At 33.4% G+C, this 17,429-nt stretch overlaps 1 protein-coding gene across 2 annotated transcripts; it reads left to right on the top strand.

Moving 5' to 3' along the window:
- The first annotated feature begins 10,283 nt into the window (after positions 1-10,283).
- LOC128240774 (collagen alpha-1(VIII) chain-like) lies at positions 10,284-16,826 on the top strand. 2 transcript variants are annotated; one of them, XM_052957640.1, is made up of 4 exons: positions 10,284-10,332; positions 12,731-12,920; positions 15,343-15,399; positions 15,746-16,826. In XM_052957640.1, the coding sequence occupies exons 2-4, from the start codon at positions 12,752-12,754 to the stop codon at positions 16,153-16,155; spliced, it is 636 nt and encodes a 211-aa protein (XP_052813600.1). In that variant the 5' UTR covers positions 10,284-10,332; positions 12,731-12,751; the 3' UTR covers positions 16,156-16,826. The 2 variants fall into 2 exon arrangements, with proteins under 2 accessions (XP_052813600.1, XP_052813610.1); XM_052957650.1 differs by having other exon boundaries at positions 10,314-10,424.
- The last annotated feature ends 603 nt before the right edge of the window (positions 16,827-17,429 follow it).

A 17,429-nucleotide genomic window follows, 5' to 3' on the forward strand; every position in this document is an offset into this window, starting at 1 on the left:
CGACTTTCAACACCTAAAAACGCAATTCTCAGCAACACAAAAGGGACTGATTGAAAGGCTCAATTAACCCACATTCCGTGCATATTAAGAATAATAATAAATAGATAGTTTTAGAAATGCAAAGATTTGTACTCGAATTTTAGCGCACCTGGTCCTTTATATTTGTGAATACTACGGCTCGATTCTCCATCATGTTTTGCTTATAAACAGTGTCTTGTTGATTTTAAAATTACTCATATCTATACCAAACGCACACACGTTTTACGCTCAGGAGCCAATTGTATAAAACTATAGAATAAATTGTCAACGGTTATCTTGAGGCTAGTTTGCACATTTAAGTGAGTTTATTGGGTGATAGTAATTCTTGGTTAATAACTATTGACTAATCAGTACTGATTTCGGTTTACGTTCACAAAACCAATTGTCTGCACATAAAGATCAAAGAGTTTGAGGTTATACAGTGAGAAGTTATTGGGTTAAAAAAAAACAGAAAATTACATAAAATTGCTTCACTGCTACTCGAGAACGCATTAAGATACATTGATATGCATGGAGAATAAAGCCCAGCGCTTTTTAATTCGTAAATTCATTATGATTTACATTTCCACCTCGGTCACCATGGTTTTTTCATGGACTTTGTATACATATGACAAGGATGAGTCATCGTAATTGTGTTACATGTGAACAGGATGCAGTTATAAATCTCTTCTTAACATATACGTTAATATACTTACAGCCAATGGTTTAAACCCTGCTTATCGATAGGATGCACGTTTAAAGGGTTTGCTGGTTGATTTTTTTCGTTGATAAATATGCACCAGTCAATATCTATTTTGGCCAACTTTTACCAATATTAATGCGAAAAGCTACAGAAACAAGCTCAGTAGCAAAAAGTTTAAACATAAACCCGGTTTAATGGCACTGAGTAAACGCCAAAGACATAGAACATAAAATCACAAACAAGAACATGGAAGAACAGCAAAAAACTCCACAAGCAGCACAGCACATACATACTGTATATAATCAAAGCGCTAGGCGCTGAAAGGCTATCTGCGGGCAAATATGTGAGATTTGCAAATTTTATTTGAACTATGGGAATGGGTGAAGAGCACATAAATAATAGTGAAAATGTGCTGACAGCGGTTGTGCCCACACTGGGCGAAGAAACAAACATATCTATATCGTTATGGCGTCTTGTGTCATTTTATTTTTGTAAATGTCACTTAAATCGTCGCAATCCCCCATCCCCTTGTTTTTAATGTTACAATGCATGCCCCATTTCAATCGTTTCTAAAGGTTTTCCTTTGCTTTGATTAGATATCATACGATAGGAAAATACAATACATCATAAACATCATTTCCTTTTATTAACATATACGTTTTGTTTAGGGAAAATCATTTTTTTTACAAACAACTTCAGCAATAATTACATTCAAAATGCACAGCTTTATATCAATTCAGTCGACATATCCCAATGTATTTGAAGTTACAGTAAATGCTCTTTTCAATCGCGTCTAAAGGTTTTTCGGTGTTTTGATTAGATAGCATACGTTAGACAAAATTTATGAACTTACACGTTTTAATTCTTTAAGGAAAATGATTTTATTTTTACGAGAAACTTTAGCAATAATACCTTTAAAAAGCAGAACTTATCAGATGGTCGTTTTCCCGCGGTGAGGACAAACATGCGGTCAGTTAATGAAGTTGAAACTATTTTTAGATTATCGGAACTAGTCTGTTTTTATGAATGAGAATATGATTGTGCTTTTTAAAGTTTATTGATAAATTTATTGTTATTTATGTCTAATGTAAGTACCTATGTAGAAACAGTACTAGTGATGTTATGAATGCTTCGTACTCTTTGGATGTTAAACAGGTTTAATCCGAACAACTTTGCTTCACCAAACGTATGCATGACTCGTATCAGGGCATGTGTGCTTATATAAATTGAAAGCCTAATGACTAAAACTATGCCAAGAATACACCGTAACGAAGCTTTTTATGCAAAAATGAAAACATCTCATTAGAAATATAAATGCCTAAAATCATAGAAAGGATAATATCTTGTTATTGTGTAGCAGGTAAATTACAATGTATAGTATTTGAAGCATTAGCAATGTGAAACCTGAGATGCAACTATTTTAACACTAAGACAATAATTATATTTGTTTCTTATCTCATAAAAGTAAAAAAAAATCACCATAACAAATAAGCGTGCTTCAGGGTCACGTCGGGTTTAAATAACAAATTCTGCAGGCGATGGGACACTTGCGGTCGGTAATAATTTCTGAAACATCATGGGGTAAACTAGAGTGAATATCAATACTGTATGTTATCTTCCTACCAGAGCCTCCATTATCTTGACCCTCATTAATCTGATAAATATAACGGTCTAAAAACAGTCGTATTATTCTGCTAAAAATAAAACGCCGGGATACATAATTACAGCGCGGAAATAGCCGAACAAGCAAAAACTCATACTCGGACTGCAACACGACCAATCCATTTGTATGGTTTCGACGTCTTTCTGCTAAACATAGAGCGCATTGAGACAAAAAAATGGGTTAAAACGACATGAATAGAAGTAGTTCTTTGGAGTTTGCGGTCTTAAGACTACCTGCGCGCATACCAGGTATGTTTATCAAGGATTGTTAGGTACCACCTTGTAACGGTCAGTTAAATGTAAATTTACGGGGGGTTTAAACCAGTTTAAGTACACAAACTTTACTCTTATCCCCAAAAAAACTAAACAAACCAAAGATATGGCCAGTTTGATACATTTGACTACTGTGGTCGTATTCATAAAGCTTCTAAGTGAATAATTTCAACTTAGTGAAAAATCGGCCTAGATCTCATAAATGTTGATATGTTTAAAATATTTCTTATTCTATATGCTGATGATATTGTTATATTGACAAATTCTCAAAATGAACTTTAATTAAGTTCAGACGCTTTACTTGAACATTGTAACAAATGGAAGCGTGTAGTAAATACTAATAAAACTAAAATTATGATCTTTTATGAAGGAAGACGACTGAGAAGTTTTATTTCAACAATGTTGAAATAGAAATTACAAACAGGTTGTCGTACCTTTGTATTGTGTTTAGCAATGGAGGGTCGTTTTTTGTTGCTCAAACAACATGAGCTGGTAAAGCACTGAAAGCTATACTTACAATAATATATATATTTATTATATACCCATCATAAATCCACACGCAATACATATCGCAAAATACGGTCGTCCGTATTCCACTCCAGTGCAATACGGCCGTATTACACACTTGTGACGTCACGACATTACAGATATCGGTGGGCGATGTAAAAATGACGTCATTAAACAAAATAGTGCGTCGTTAAAATAACTATTATTATGAAAGCATGTGACTTTTAAATGATCTAACCAGTAATGTATATAATAAAAGGTTATAAGTACTGCGTTTTTATCCGGATTGTCGTATTCTACTCTCGTGAATTTAGGAGATTTTGATTGCACTCGGCTTGCGCCTCGTGAAATCCGAATCTGCAAAAATCCCCTCGAATCGAATACAACCTCCCGGATCAAAATGCAGTACTAATAACCCTATTGTATAAGTTTACTAACACGTCAGTTAAGCATATATTTATTTTCGCAATAAAGTTGAACCGGTTCATTTACATTTCTGTAAAGGTCTTCTCAGTGTCAGAAAGACGAAACAAAATGTTTAAGACCATTAGGCATATGAGTATAATTTAATACCGTGTGAATCTATACGAAAGCAATGATAGTAAGTATTATGAAAAGGTTTATAACATGCGGAAAACATATATGAAACAGCACGCTAAGAAACCAAATTGGTGTTCACTCACAAAAGACCTGCTCTGTAGTCTAGGTCCATATGATGCCTGGGTTTGTTCAAGAGAGTCGAAATGCTAAGCCATTTTTGTGTTTAGCAAAACAAATGTTAACAGATAATTTTATACAATATTGGCAAAGTAGATTAGAAATGTCCAGTAGGGCTAGATTTTACAAATATGTGTCAGGATTTAGATTTCAACCATATCTCAACATATCAAATACTATTAAATTTAGAATGTCGGTGTCTTCACATAGATTAAGAATTGAAACGGGTCGATGGAATAGACTTTAATCGACGCCTCTAAATGAGCGTATATGCACGGTTTGTTCTTTAATAGAATGCACATTGTATAATGACCTAAGAGTTATGACCTAATTACTATAGACAGCATTCTAGTATGAATTAATTAGTTGATTTGATCAATACAGAAAAATATTTTTTTGAAAAATCTAAGTGTGTATATATACAAGGCTTTCGAACTTTGAAGTATTTCATATGTATTTATATGATATTGTTTATTGATATTATTGTTATGTTATGTTGTCTGTATTGTATAAAATTGCATATGTATGTAAAAATATGTACACAAGTTTTGAACTTGGTATGATATTCGGCCACATGGGTGTATGATATTCTGGTAAATAAATGTTCTGTTCTGTTCTATTCTGTACGTTGTGCGACTGATGAAGATTCCACAAGCATGCTTAAGTGTCTGTCACAATCCCCAAATACGTACTAAATCGTATTGAATTATAGAGAAAGCCTGTCCATTCGCTATGATTCCTTTCAAGATCATCAACGATTACCCATATAAGGAAAGGAATGCCTACCCGATGTCCGAAAGATTATGACCGATTAAGTTACGAATGCACAATAATACATGTTGACATATTAGTAGCATATCGCAGCAGCTCATCGACAGTGTTCACGCAGATGCCTTATTACCAAATGTATACACGATCCGCCATGAATCGGTCGTGGGAAAACGTAACTAAAACCATGACTGAAAACAAACTCGAAACAAATGAGTTGCACTTATATTTATGCGTAAACATGTCACAATACGTAATCATTCACCGGTAAAATAAAGAGTTAGATTTATGAATCATTTCATAAGTGATTAGACCATTTCGAACTATTTCTTCTTTATTCAAATGAAAATCCGTTAGTGTTAAGGGTATTATTTACTTCCTGACGAAACCAATACATCAAAATATCTTTAATTTGAGGTTATTTTTATCCCTTATCTAAAATTATTATCTGAATAATGTAGTAAAATGCCATTCAATCTGTTTAATTTAAATGATACCGGATGCGTGGATGTTTTAATATAATTGCGAAATAGCTTTTAAATGAGTAATAGCTTAATGACTGATTCAGCTATTTAAGGCAAAGTTTTAAACCCCAGGTGAAAGAATAAAAGGTATGGACGACTTCTGTATATATTATAAACACGCAATCAGTAGTGAACAAACGAATTAATATGCAGTTTTTTAGGTAATATGCAGTTCTTGTTAGTTTTGTTTGTTTCGGCAGACAAGCGAGTTAAGGTAAGCCATCTATCATAAGGATGCAACGATGTGTAAGTGCATTAAGGTAAGCCATCCATCATGAGGATGCAACGATGTGTAAGTGCACTAAGGTAAGCCATCCATCATTAGGATGCAACGATGTGTTTGTGCATTAAGGTAAGCCATCCATCGTTAGGGTGCAAATATGTGCTAAAACCATCCATCGTTAAGATGCAAAGATGTGCTAAAGCCATCCATCGTTAAGATGCAAAGATGTGTTAGTACACATATCAAATGACTGGTGATTTACAGTGATCAACTTTCGTCTCACAAGGTAGAAAAAAACGTGTTTCAAACCAAACACGGTATCCTTCAAAAACCCCATTCATTTCGTTATTTATTCATTCTTTTCAGTAAATTAAAACAACTGTATTAATTTGCGGTACATTGTTTGGGAATAAGACTGCATCTTTAACATTTTCTAACTTTAAAATGACTTAACAAAGCTTTGCTGGTATTTATGATAGATGGATTGCCTTAAATATATCACCCTACCTAATTAAAATAACAAATTAAATTGTCACAGAAGTGTAAAACGTGTCATTGGTATTTTCTTCATACGCTCGTATTAACCAATGTGATTATCGGAAACTTATCGTCGGATAATCATGATACACTTCTGCAAACGACTTCGTTGTGAATGGGGTCTAACGGAAGAATGGACTGTGATTGCCGACGATGGCGCAAACTGTGCCTTCCAAAACATTCCGGTTCTTAAATGACACAACAAATAACATTATTTAAAGATGATTTAATTCTGAAAATGTTCACATGCTTTGAAGAATTACCAATCTGTAACATGGTTACATTAAGCTCTAAACAGGAAGTAAACAATACGTTATCTTTGAACGACTTGTTATCATTTATGGCTAGTTTATAGCGGATTTTAAAATGTAAAAGCTTTTCACGTCACCTTTATCGAAACTTTCATTAGAGTTTAAAATGAGAGTATTCCTAACAATAAACAACCATATATGTATTCTTTTTCTAGATACAACACAGATTATCAAACATGAATCCAGTTTTCTTCGGAGCCCTGCTTGCAGTATGTCTGAGTAGCGGTATACACGGAAATGCCATACCTTACGACCAACAGCATCGTGTGTTGTTGTCAAAGGTCACGAGGCTTGAACGTATCGTTAAAGAAATGCGGCAACATCAAAGCCTTGAAATTCGTACAGATAATGTATTGATAATTGTTAGTGCTTTTTTTTCTTAAATTCATATAGGTTATTTGTCAAGGGTTTTAAAGTTCATGATTAATCATGATATTAAGACCAAGAGCTTTCAACTTCACAATTTTGTTCAGTTTTAAAGATTTGTGTTTTTCTCGGACATTTGCGTCATATATAAGCAGTAGGAGAATATAAATGTATTTAGTGACCGTTTCTATTGGGGTCTTATCTCCTTTAACCTGTTTTGGGCATTAAACCCTTATACTCAAACAGATTCATGCATAGCTTTCAGGACTTACATCTTTCAGCTGTTAGAACACTTGTTTTTGAAAACTATGACAAGTATGAAAATATTTGTTTCGTTTCTACCATTTTAAGACGTATATAGAATATCAGACAATGTTAATAATGAGATGGTAAGTAAAGGACTAAGCCGAGGAACCAAAGCCATACTTTGATCTTGGCTAGCAGTACAAACATCAATACAGTATTTAAAGACGGAGATACAATGAAGAAGTTTGCATTATTTAAAGGGACACTCTTATTTAAAATCAATACAAACATATGTATAACAAGCATCAATTTTGAGTGATAAACCTTACTTACTAAATAATGCCTTAATTGAAACTATTAATTACTGGTAACAAGATCGCAACCGTGTATTTACTAGCTGAAAACGTAAAAATATTAAATCATTGGTGAGTGCTAAAAAATTACTGTCATGAACAATCATCTCATAAGGTAGAAATTACGAGTTTTCTGCACCTTTCTTTTAAATTAAACTAGGTATTCTCCATGAGAACCATTTTTTCGACATTTAATCATCCTTTATGTTATAATAAAACATTTGTATAAATTGTGGTAAATCGTATTTGGGAGAAAGAGGGCATCTTTAAAAGTTGGCATCTCATTTAAGAAGTTAGCACACACAATAGTTAAAATTGATTAATAATTGACATCATGTTTAGAAAACACAAAAAGTACGCGTACAAGAACTAAAAATTGACATTTCACTTCAGATGAAGACGAATTATCTGAGTCAGCCAGACCAGCAGAGCTTTTAAACGTACAATACGGTACGTCCAAATTAAGACTTATTTATAATAAATTTGTCGTCATAAACTATGCTTTAAAATCTTCAATTCATAACGCATAAAGAAAGAACGCCATTTTATCCGAATAAGCAAATATCATGTCCTTGTCTTGTATTCTATAAATAGTAACAAATAGATGATGTTGGCTGATGTTGAAAAGAAATGTTAAAGTCGGAAAATAGCAGCACATAGTAATTTTTATTTTAAAATTATGGAGTCATTTTTTATTTGGTTACTACATAGGTCATTGGAAAGTTAATGAATTTTATGAGTATTTTAAACTACAAAAACCTGCAATAATGCAGGAGCTTGTGATGTCATCAATAACCTTTCCACCCATAACTTACATAAACATATAGCGGCCATTATTCTTGTCTTCCCAGATGGTGGTGAGTCCGGTTTTTACGTGACCTTGGATAAACCACAAGAAGTAGAAACCAAAATGATTCTTAAGTTTGATGATGTTGTGACAAACATAGGCGGGGCTTATGATACACAAACCGGGATCTATACTGCTCCTGTGACTGGTACCTACATGTTTGCACTCAATGCCGTCTGTGCTGCACGCAACTTTCTGCATCTGGCCATCTATAAAAACAACGCGCCTGCGTTTAAAGTAATATGTGATGATTTGAAAGGGGAGATACAAAATCAAGGCGGTGCTACCACGATTTTGAGACTGCAAAGAGGTGACAGGATATATGTGACTATGATGTTTCCGCTTGGAACTGTTGGTGAAGTCCGAGGTAATGGGATGACGTCATTTTCCGGATATCTGTTGAAAGAGTTATAATAGAAAAATGTAAAACTGTATGTAAATTCCATAATGCAGCTTTTTTTGTGAACTGGTACATGCGCTGAATTTTATTGATGTAATTCTTTGATTGTTTTAAGTAAAAAATAAGGCTAAATAGGGACATCTTTCCACCGAGAGTACGACGAATATCGTTAGATTACAAACTGTAGTTGAATGCTGAATTAATATTTATAATTTTATTGATTTTTTGAAACTGCAATATGAGTCAAATTTCGGTTATACTACTGGAAAAAGCAATCGTACGATACATTCGTAAACCGATGTTCCCAAGAATTTTATGCCAACACTGTTTCTGTGCCAATACTGTTTCTATGCCAACGGCCTATATTGCTATTGCTTTTCATGATACATTTATTCATTGCTTTTACAAGTGAAACCTTTATTGATGGTTATATTGAGCGTTGTATTCAAATGAGGTTTTACGATTGACCAACTGCTTTTGTTATAGTTGAAATGGGAGATGAACACATGTTTCGATTGAAGTGACCTGAGAAGTTATAGCTTTTAAGAAATCCGTGTTATATATATATATATATATATATATATATATATATATATATATATATATATATATATATAAACATGCCTTAACATGAAAGTTTATTTGATTTCAAAAGAGGTCAACAATCTCATTTTGTTTATTAATATTACACGTATTAGTCATTATTTGCCTTAATTTCCATAGAAATAAATTGTTACAAACTAAGTTGTTGTTTTCTTCTTCACTTCAATATAGCAACATATGTATTATAAATAGTATGGGCACCTTTTCATACATGTTTTACTAAGATTTACATGTAAGGAAAAAGGTTTAAAAAAATCTTAAAAGTGATATACCAATTGTATGATACCGTCGCTCAATCACTGCTGCCGTTGCTGTTTGTGGGCTCGACCAATCGAAGAGTAATGAGGGCTATACTACTCGCCCGGCGTCTGTGTCCTATTTACGTTTTAGGGCAAGTAAGACTGTTCACCTAAACACCAATACATTGCATTCAATACACTTCATAATTTGCAAAGTTGTTCAGGCCCATAACACAATTAGGTTATGCCGAATATTTAGACCTATGGAAGGTCAAACGTCCGCTTATTGACTATTTTGATACTATTGTTGGATATTTCTCTGTGCGAAAACTGTCTTTTCAATTTCTATGAGTCAGAAAAAAAACGTGCCATTATGTCGTTACATCTGATTGTCTCATCCTACATGCATTTAAAAAAAATCGTTGCTTTACGTGTGTGCTAATGTAAATCTTTATAGTTGAACTCCATTTGGTGATTTTGGAAATTTTGAGAGACACCAACTCACATGACTGGCCTGGCGTGGGTGCTCATAAGTAGAACTACGGCCTATAACAACACCTCGCCACTACAGGTGAGATAAATAAATTGATATATAAATGTTTATAGATCATTTGATTAGTGCTGGGCCATTTCATACGGCTAGCGTAGAAGTAAATTATCTGCAATTTACACACACACAAAAAGGTATTGTTAACGTCCTGCCCAAACCCATATTTAAAAGTAATCCTTAAATTGAGGTGTCATAACATTTTAAACACTCATCTGAAATAATTATCTGAATCATGTCGTGAAAAGCCATTCGATCTATTTACTTAAAATGATAGCAAATGCGTGGTCGTTGGTTTTATACGGTGAATTGCGAAATAGGGTTAATATTTGTAATAAATTAGTAGTTTTATGACTACTTCTTCAGCTATTTTAGGAATACTTTTGCAATCCCGTCGAAACTATAAAAGGTATGGACGGGTTGTATATATATATATATCAAACACACAGTCTGAAGTGAACAAACGAGTTATTTTTCAGTTGTTTCAGGTAAGCCTTGTTAGTTTTGTTTGTTTTGGCAGACAAGCGAGTTAAAGTAAGCCATCCATCATTAGGAAGCAAAGATGTGTTGGTACATTGAGGTAAGCCATCCATCATTTGGATGCAAAGATGTGTTAGTACATTGAGGTAAGACATCCATCATAAGATGCAAAGATGTGTTAGTAACTTAAGGTAAGCCATCCATCATTGGGAGCAAAGATGTGTTAGTACATTGAGGTAAGCTATCCATCATCATGATGCTAAGAAGTGTTAGTACATTAAGTCAGCCATCCATCATTAGGATGCAAAGCTGTGTTAGTACATTAAGAAAGCCATCCATCATTAGGACAATCGTTAGTACATTAAGATAAGTCATTCATCAATAGGAAGCAAAGATGTGTTAGTACATTGAGGTTAGCCATCCATCATTAGAAAGCAAAGATGTGTTAGATCATTGAAGTTAGGCATCCATCATTTGGATGCAAAGATTTGTTAGTTTATTGAGGTTAGCCATCCATCATTAGGAAGCAAAGATGTATTAGTACATGAAGGTAAACCACCCATCATTGGGAATCAAACGTCTATGTTCATTAAATTTAGTCATCCATCATTTGTATGCAAAGATGTGTTAGTACATTGAGGTAAGCTATCCATCATGAGGATGCAAAGATGTGTTTGTACATTGAGGTATGCCATCAACCAGCAGGATGCTAAGATGTGTTAGTACATTAAGTAAGCCATCCATCATTAGGATGCAAAGCTGTGTTAGTACATTAAGAAAGCCATCCATCATTAGGACAATCGTTAGAATATTAAGGTAAGTCATCCATCAATAGGAAGCAAAGATGTGTAAGTGCATAAAGGTAAGCCATCCATCACTAGGATGCAAAGATGTGTTAGTTCATTGAGGTAAGCCATCCATCATGAGGATGCAAGGATGTGTTAGTACTTTGAGGTTAGCCATCCATCATTAGAAAGCAAAGATGTGTGAGTACATTGAGGTGAGGCATCCATCATTTGGATGCAAAGATTTGTTAGTTTATTGAGGTTAGCCATCCATCATTAGGAAGCAAAGATGTATTAGTACATGAAGGTAAACCACCCATCATTAGGAATCAAACGTCTATGTGCATTAAATTTAGTCATCCATCATTTGTATGCAAAGATGTGTTCGTGCATTAAGGTTAGTCATTCAACATTAGGATGCAAAGATGTGTAAGTAAATTAAGGTAAGTAATCAATCATTTGGATACACAGATGTGTTAGTGCATTAAGGTAAGTCATCCATCATTTGGATGCAAAGATGTGTTAGTGCATTAAGGTAAGTCATCCATCATTTGGATGCAAAGATGTATTAATGGATTAAGGTAATTTATCCATCAATAGGAAGCAAAGAAGTGTTAGTGCATTAAGGTAAGTCATATAATATATATGAAAGGGGTGTGATAAAACAAAATGTTAATATGGTTATTGATTTTATTTGTTTGTATTTAAAAAAAAAATGTTTATTTTAAAAAGCTCACATTGAAAATTAAAAAATCATTAAAACTTAACATTTTGTAACTCTAAAATGAAACCTTGAATGACTTCAAGGGGTTCTCACATGGGTCACCACGGGTCACAACCGATGTAAACAATGCAACCATTGGCAAAAATTTCAACGTTTGTAAAACGATGCAACGCTGAAATGTTGGCCAAGGATTGCATCATTAAAATACAAACAAATATAAAATATTGCACACATAAAGAAGCAGAAATAAAGCATAGTCTTTTATAGGCTAAGAAATATTTTATATCTTTTCTATCAAAAAAGTTATTAAGAAATTAACGTCATTAACTTTTGTCTTTACATCGGTTGTGACCTGCGGTGACCCATGTGAAGTCACGTGTTACCACACACTGACTTTGTAAACTGATAAAAAGTAACAAATGAACTTGTCACAGAAATGAACTACATGACATTGGTATTTTCTTCGTAAGCTCGTATTAACCAATGTGACATTCGGAAACTCACCGTCGTGTCACCCCCATATCACTACTGCACAAGACTCCGTAGTGAATGAAGTATAACGAAAGAATGTTTCGTGGTTGCCGACGATGGCGGCAACTGTGCCTTCCAAAATATTCTGGTTCTTAAATAACACAACAAATAGCATTATTTTAAGATGATTTAATTCTGAAAATGTTCACATGCTTTGAACCTATCGGCATCATGGTTACATTAAGCGTAAAACAGGAAATAAAAAACAATATGTTATCATTGAACGACTTGTTATCATTTGTGGCTTGTTTATAGCGGATTTTAAAATGTAAAAGCTTTTCACGTTACCTTTAACGAAACTTTCAATCTTGTTTGATATGAAATTTTTCCTGAAGATAAACAACCATAAATGTATTCTTTTTCTAGTTGCAACACTGATTATCAAACATGAATCCAGTTTTCATCGGAGCCCTGCTTGCAGTATGTCTGATTAATGATGTACACGGAAAGGCCATACCTTGGGATCAACAGCATCTTGCATTGTTGTCAAAGGTCGAAGAGCTTGAACGCATCGTTAACAAAATGCGGCAACATCAGAGCCTCGAAATTCGTACAGGTATTGTTTTGATAATTTTTAGTGTTATCTTTTCATATATTTGTATCGGTTATTTGTCAAGGGTTTTAAAGTTCACGATTATGCCTGATATTAAGATCGAGAGCTTTCAACTTCACAATTTTTTTCAGTTTTAAAGTTGTGTTTTGCTCGGACATTTGCGTCAGAAGCAGTAGGAAAATATAAATGTCTTTGGATACCGTTTCTATAGGGGTCTGATCTCCTTTAACCTGCTTTGGGCATTTAACCCTCTTACTTAAACAGATTCATGCCTAGTTTTCAGGCTGACATCTTTCAGGTGTAAGAACTCCTGATTGTTTTTTAAATAATGACAAAAATGATAATATTTTTATTTTTTACTACCATTATAATACGTATATAGAATATCAGACAATACAAGTATGAAATGATATTAATAATGCAATGGTAAGTAAAGGACCAAGCCGAGGAACCAAAGCGATAATTTGATCTTGTCTAGCTGTACAAAAATCAATACAGTATTTGAAGACGGAAATACAATCAAGAAGTTTGCATTTTTTAAAGTGACACGTGTTCAAAATCAATATATACACATATATAACAAACATCAATTTTGAGTGATAAACTTTTAAGTACTAAATAATGCCTTTATGGAAAATATTACTTACTGATAGCATGATTGCAACCGTGTATTTAATAGCTAAAAACGTAAACATATTAAATGATTGGTGAGTGCTAAAAGATTTACTTTGATCAACAATCGTCTCATAAGGTAGAGTCAAGTGAAGTCAAACACCGTTTATTCACTCATACCATAAACATGGCAAATGAGGTCATTTTCAAAACATATATACATGGCGGCAGATACATTGTTAAATTCTAACTACAATTCATATGATACCCAATACGAGTATCGGAGAGTCATTCACTTGAAATCAAAAAACATAATTGGCAAATCACAATTAATAAGGTTGTATCAATATTATAAATATTACCTTTAAATCACTTGTACATAGTAAAAAGATTATCTAATAATTATGTTGCTAATTTGAAAATGCGTTTTGAAAAATGATATATTTAATCATATTTGGCGATTGAAATACTGTAAAAGAACAGAAAGGCATACGAAAACCCCTTAATATATGAGAAAACCTATCCGAGACAAAATGATAAAAAGTCAAAGGGTTTTCAATTCAATGTTTTGTTTTTTCTGACAAGAGACATGTTAAAAATACATCGCAGCTTGTTTCTAACTAACATATAATATTTTAAACTACAGCACATGTCATACATATATGTTTGTGAAAAATCTGCAAACCACAATGATTAACATATAGTTACATAATTTTGGAAAGAAAAATATTAACAAATCTATATAGATTTATCTGTGTTTGCGTATTGCTTGTATTTATTAGTTTTTCTAATTTGTATTGGGGTGTCTATAAAAGTAAGGTTTTACAAACTGTTTTCTTTCATCTAAGTATTGACATTCAAACAAATAATGAAATTCGTCTATTCGTTCTATGATTTCTTGTTCTAAATTTGATGAATGAAAATAACTGGTTATTTGGAAATCTAGTGAGATACTTTTCTAAACCAAGTCCTTTTTAAAAATTGTTAAATTAAACTGTTGCTTGCATATTGTATAGTTGACAACCAATCATTTAGAAATAAATCGATTAGCTTTTGCTTTACATTGTTTATAACCACATTTATTACTTCTTGATTAAGCCATAGGTTATTCAGGTCACGTTTGATGAGATATATCCAGGGATATTTTTTCTTTGTTATCTGTCATGTAATGGAAGTGCTATAGTTATATATAACTTTATATATCAGTGATGAGAGTGTATTATTGTATGGTGTATGTAGTCTTCCCCAAACAACTATATTTCTTTCTTCTATATCGATTAAAAGGGTTTCATGCCTGTTTCGCCATAGACAATGTAGTTTGATGTTGATCGTTTTAATTTATGAACATATTTTAAGTAATTAAGTTGAACCCTTTTCAGTATGCTATTGTTACCAAAATCCCCAAATTTTGGCACCATATAACAAAATAGGTTTAATTGTTTTATCAAAAAGAGTTCTATTCGGAGGTCACCAGGTAATGAGAGGCGATTTGAGTTTCTTATTAGACTAAACATTGCACGTGTTTCGTGAGAAGTTTTGTTTTTAAATACTGTGTTTTCTGCACCTTTCTTCTAAATTAAACTGGGTATCCTCCATAAGAACCATTGTTTTCGACATTGAACCATCCTTTTTGGTAGATTAAAACATTTGTATTAGTTGTGGTCAATTTTATTTGGGAGTCAAAGTCCGTCTTTAAAAGTTGGCGTCTCATTTAAGATAACAAACATAACTTACAATTGATTATTAATTGACATCATGTTTAAAAACACAAAAAGTACGTGTTCATGGACTTAAAATTGACATCTCACTTCAGATAAAGACGACTTATCCCGGCAAGCCAGACAAGCCGAGCTTTCAAACGTACGATACGGTAAGTCCACATTTAGACTTATTCATAATGGATTTGTCGTTAAAAACAAAGCTTTAAAATCTTCAATTCATATGCATGTCTTGTATTCTGTAAATAGTAACAGATAGATGGTTGATGTTGAAAGGAAATGCTAAAGTCGGAAAAAAGCAGCACTTCTTATTTTGAAATTATGAAGTCATTTTTCATTTGGTTACTACATATAACTTTGGAGTTAGTTAATTAATTTTATGAGTCTTGAAAACTGCAAAAAGATATCTACAATAATGCAGGAGCTTGTGATTTAATCAATAACCTTATGTCCATAACTTACATAAAGATATAGCGACCATTATTCTTGTCTTCCCAGATGGTGGTGAGTCCGGTTTCTACGTGACATTGGATAAACCACAAGAAGTAGAAACCAAAATGCCTCTTAAGTTTGATGACGTTGTGACAGACATAGGCGGGGCCTACGATAAACAAACTGGGATCTATACTGCTCCTGTGACTGGTACCTACATGTTTGCACTCAATGCCGTCTGTGCTGCACGCAACTTTCTGCATCTGGCCATCTATAAAAACAACGCGCCTGCGTTTAAAGTGATATGTGATGATTTAAAAGGGGAGATACAACATCAAGGCGGTGGCACCACGATTTTGAGACTGCAAAGAGGTGACAGGATATATGTGACTATGATGTTTCCGCTTGGAACTGTTGGTGAAGTCAGAGGTAATGGGATGACGTCATTTTCCGGATACCTGTTGAAAGAGTTATAATAGAAAAATGTAAAACTGTATGTAAATTCCATAGTGCAGCTTTTTTTGTGAACGGATACATGCGCTGAATTTTATTGATGTAATACTTTGATTGTTTTAAGTAAAGAAATATGGCTAAATAGGGACAACTTTCCACCGAGAGTACGACGAATATCGTTAGATCACAAACTGTAGTTGAATGACGGATGAATATTTATAATTTCATTGATTTTTTTGAATCTGCAAAATGAAGCAAATTTTGGTTATACTACTGGAAAAAGCAATCGTACGATACATTCGTAAACCGATGTTCCCAAGAATTTTATGCCAACACTGTTTCTATGCCAATACTGTTTCTATGCCAACAGCCTATATTGCTATTGCTTTTCATGATACATTTATTCATTGCTTTTACTAGTGAAACCTTTATTGATGGTTATATTGATAGTTGTATTCAAATGAGGTTTTACGATTGACCAACTGCTTTTGTTATAGTTGAAATGGGAGATGAACACATTTTTCGATTAAAGTGACCTGAGAAGTTATAGCTTTTAAGAAATCCGTGTTATAGATATAAAAACATGCCTTAACATGAACGTTTATTTGATTTCAAAGGAGGTCAACAGTCTCATTATGTTTATTAATATTACACGTTTTAGTCATTATTTGCCTTAATTTCCATAGAAATAAATTGTTACAAACTAAGTTGTTGTTTTCTTCTTCAATTCAATATAACAGCATATGTATTGTATTTAGTATGGGCACTTTTCATACATGTTTTACTAAGATTTACATGTAAGGAAAAAAAAGGTTTAAAAATCTTTAAAGTGATATACCAATTGTATGATACTGGCGCTCTATCACTGCTGCCGTTGCTGTTTGTGGGCTCGACCAATCGAAGAGTAATGAGGGCTATACTACTCGCCCGGCGTCTGCGTCCTATTTAGGTTTTAGGGCAAGTTGGACTGTTCACCTATAACACCAATACATTTCATTCAATTCACTTCATAATTTACAAAGTTGTTCAGGACCATAACACAATTAGGTTATGCCGAATATTTAGACCTATGGAAGGTCAAACGTCCGCTTATTAATTATTTTGATACTATTGTTGGATATTTCTCTGTGCGAAAACTATCTTTTCAATTTCTATGAGTCAGGGAAAAAAACGTGCCATTATGTCGTTACATCTAATTGTCTCATCCTACATGCATTTAAAAAAATCGTTGCTTTACGTGTGTGCTAATGTAAATCTTTATAGTTGAACTCCATTTGGTGATTTTGGAAATTTTGAG

This window comes from Mya arenaria, chromosome 1 (genome assembly GCF_026914265.1).
Source record: "Mya arenaria isolate MELC-2E11 chromosome 1, ASM2691426v1".
NCBI classification, from domain to species: Eukaryota; Metazoa; Mollusca; class Bivalvia; order Myida; family Myidae; genus Mya; species Mya arenaria.

Coding starts and splice junctions, on each gene's coding strand:
- LOC128240774 (XM_052957640.1), top strand. CDS start 12,752: ATGAATCCAGTTTTCATCGGAGCCCTGCTTGCAGTATGTCTGATTAAT. Junction 12,921..15,342: donor GAGCCTCGAAATTCGTACAG/GTATTGTTTTGA, acceptor ATCTCACTTCAG/ATAAAGACGACTTATCCCGG. Junction 15,400..15,745: donor GCTTTCAAACGTACGATACG/GTAAGTCCACAT, acceptor TTGTCTTCCCAG/ATGGTGGTGAGTCCGGTTTC.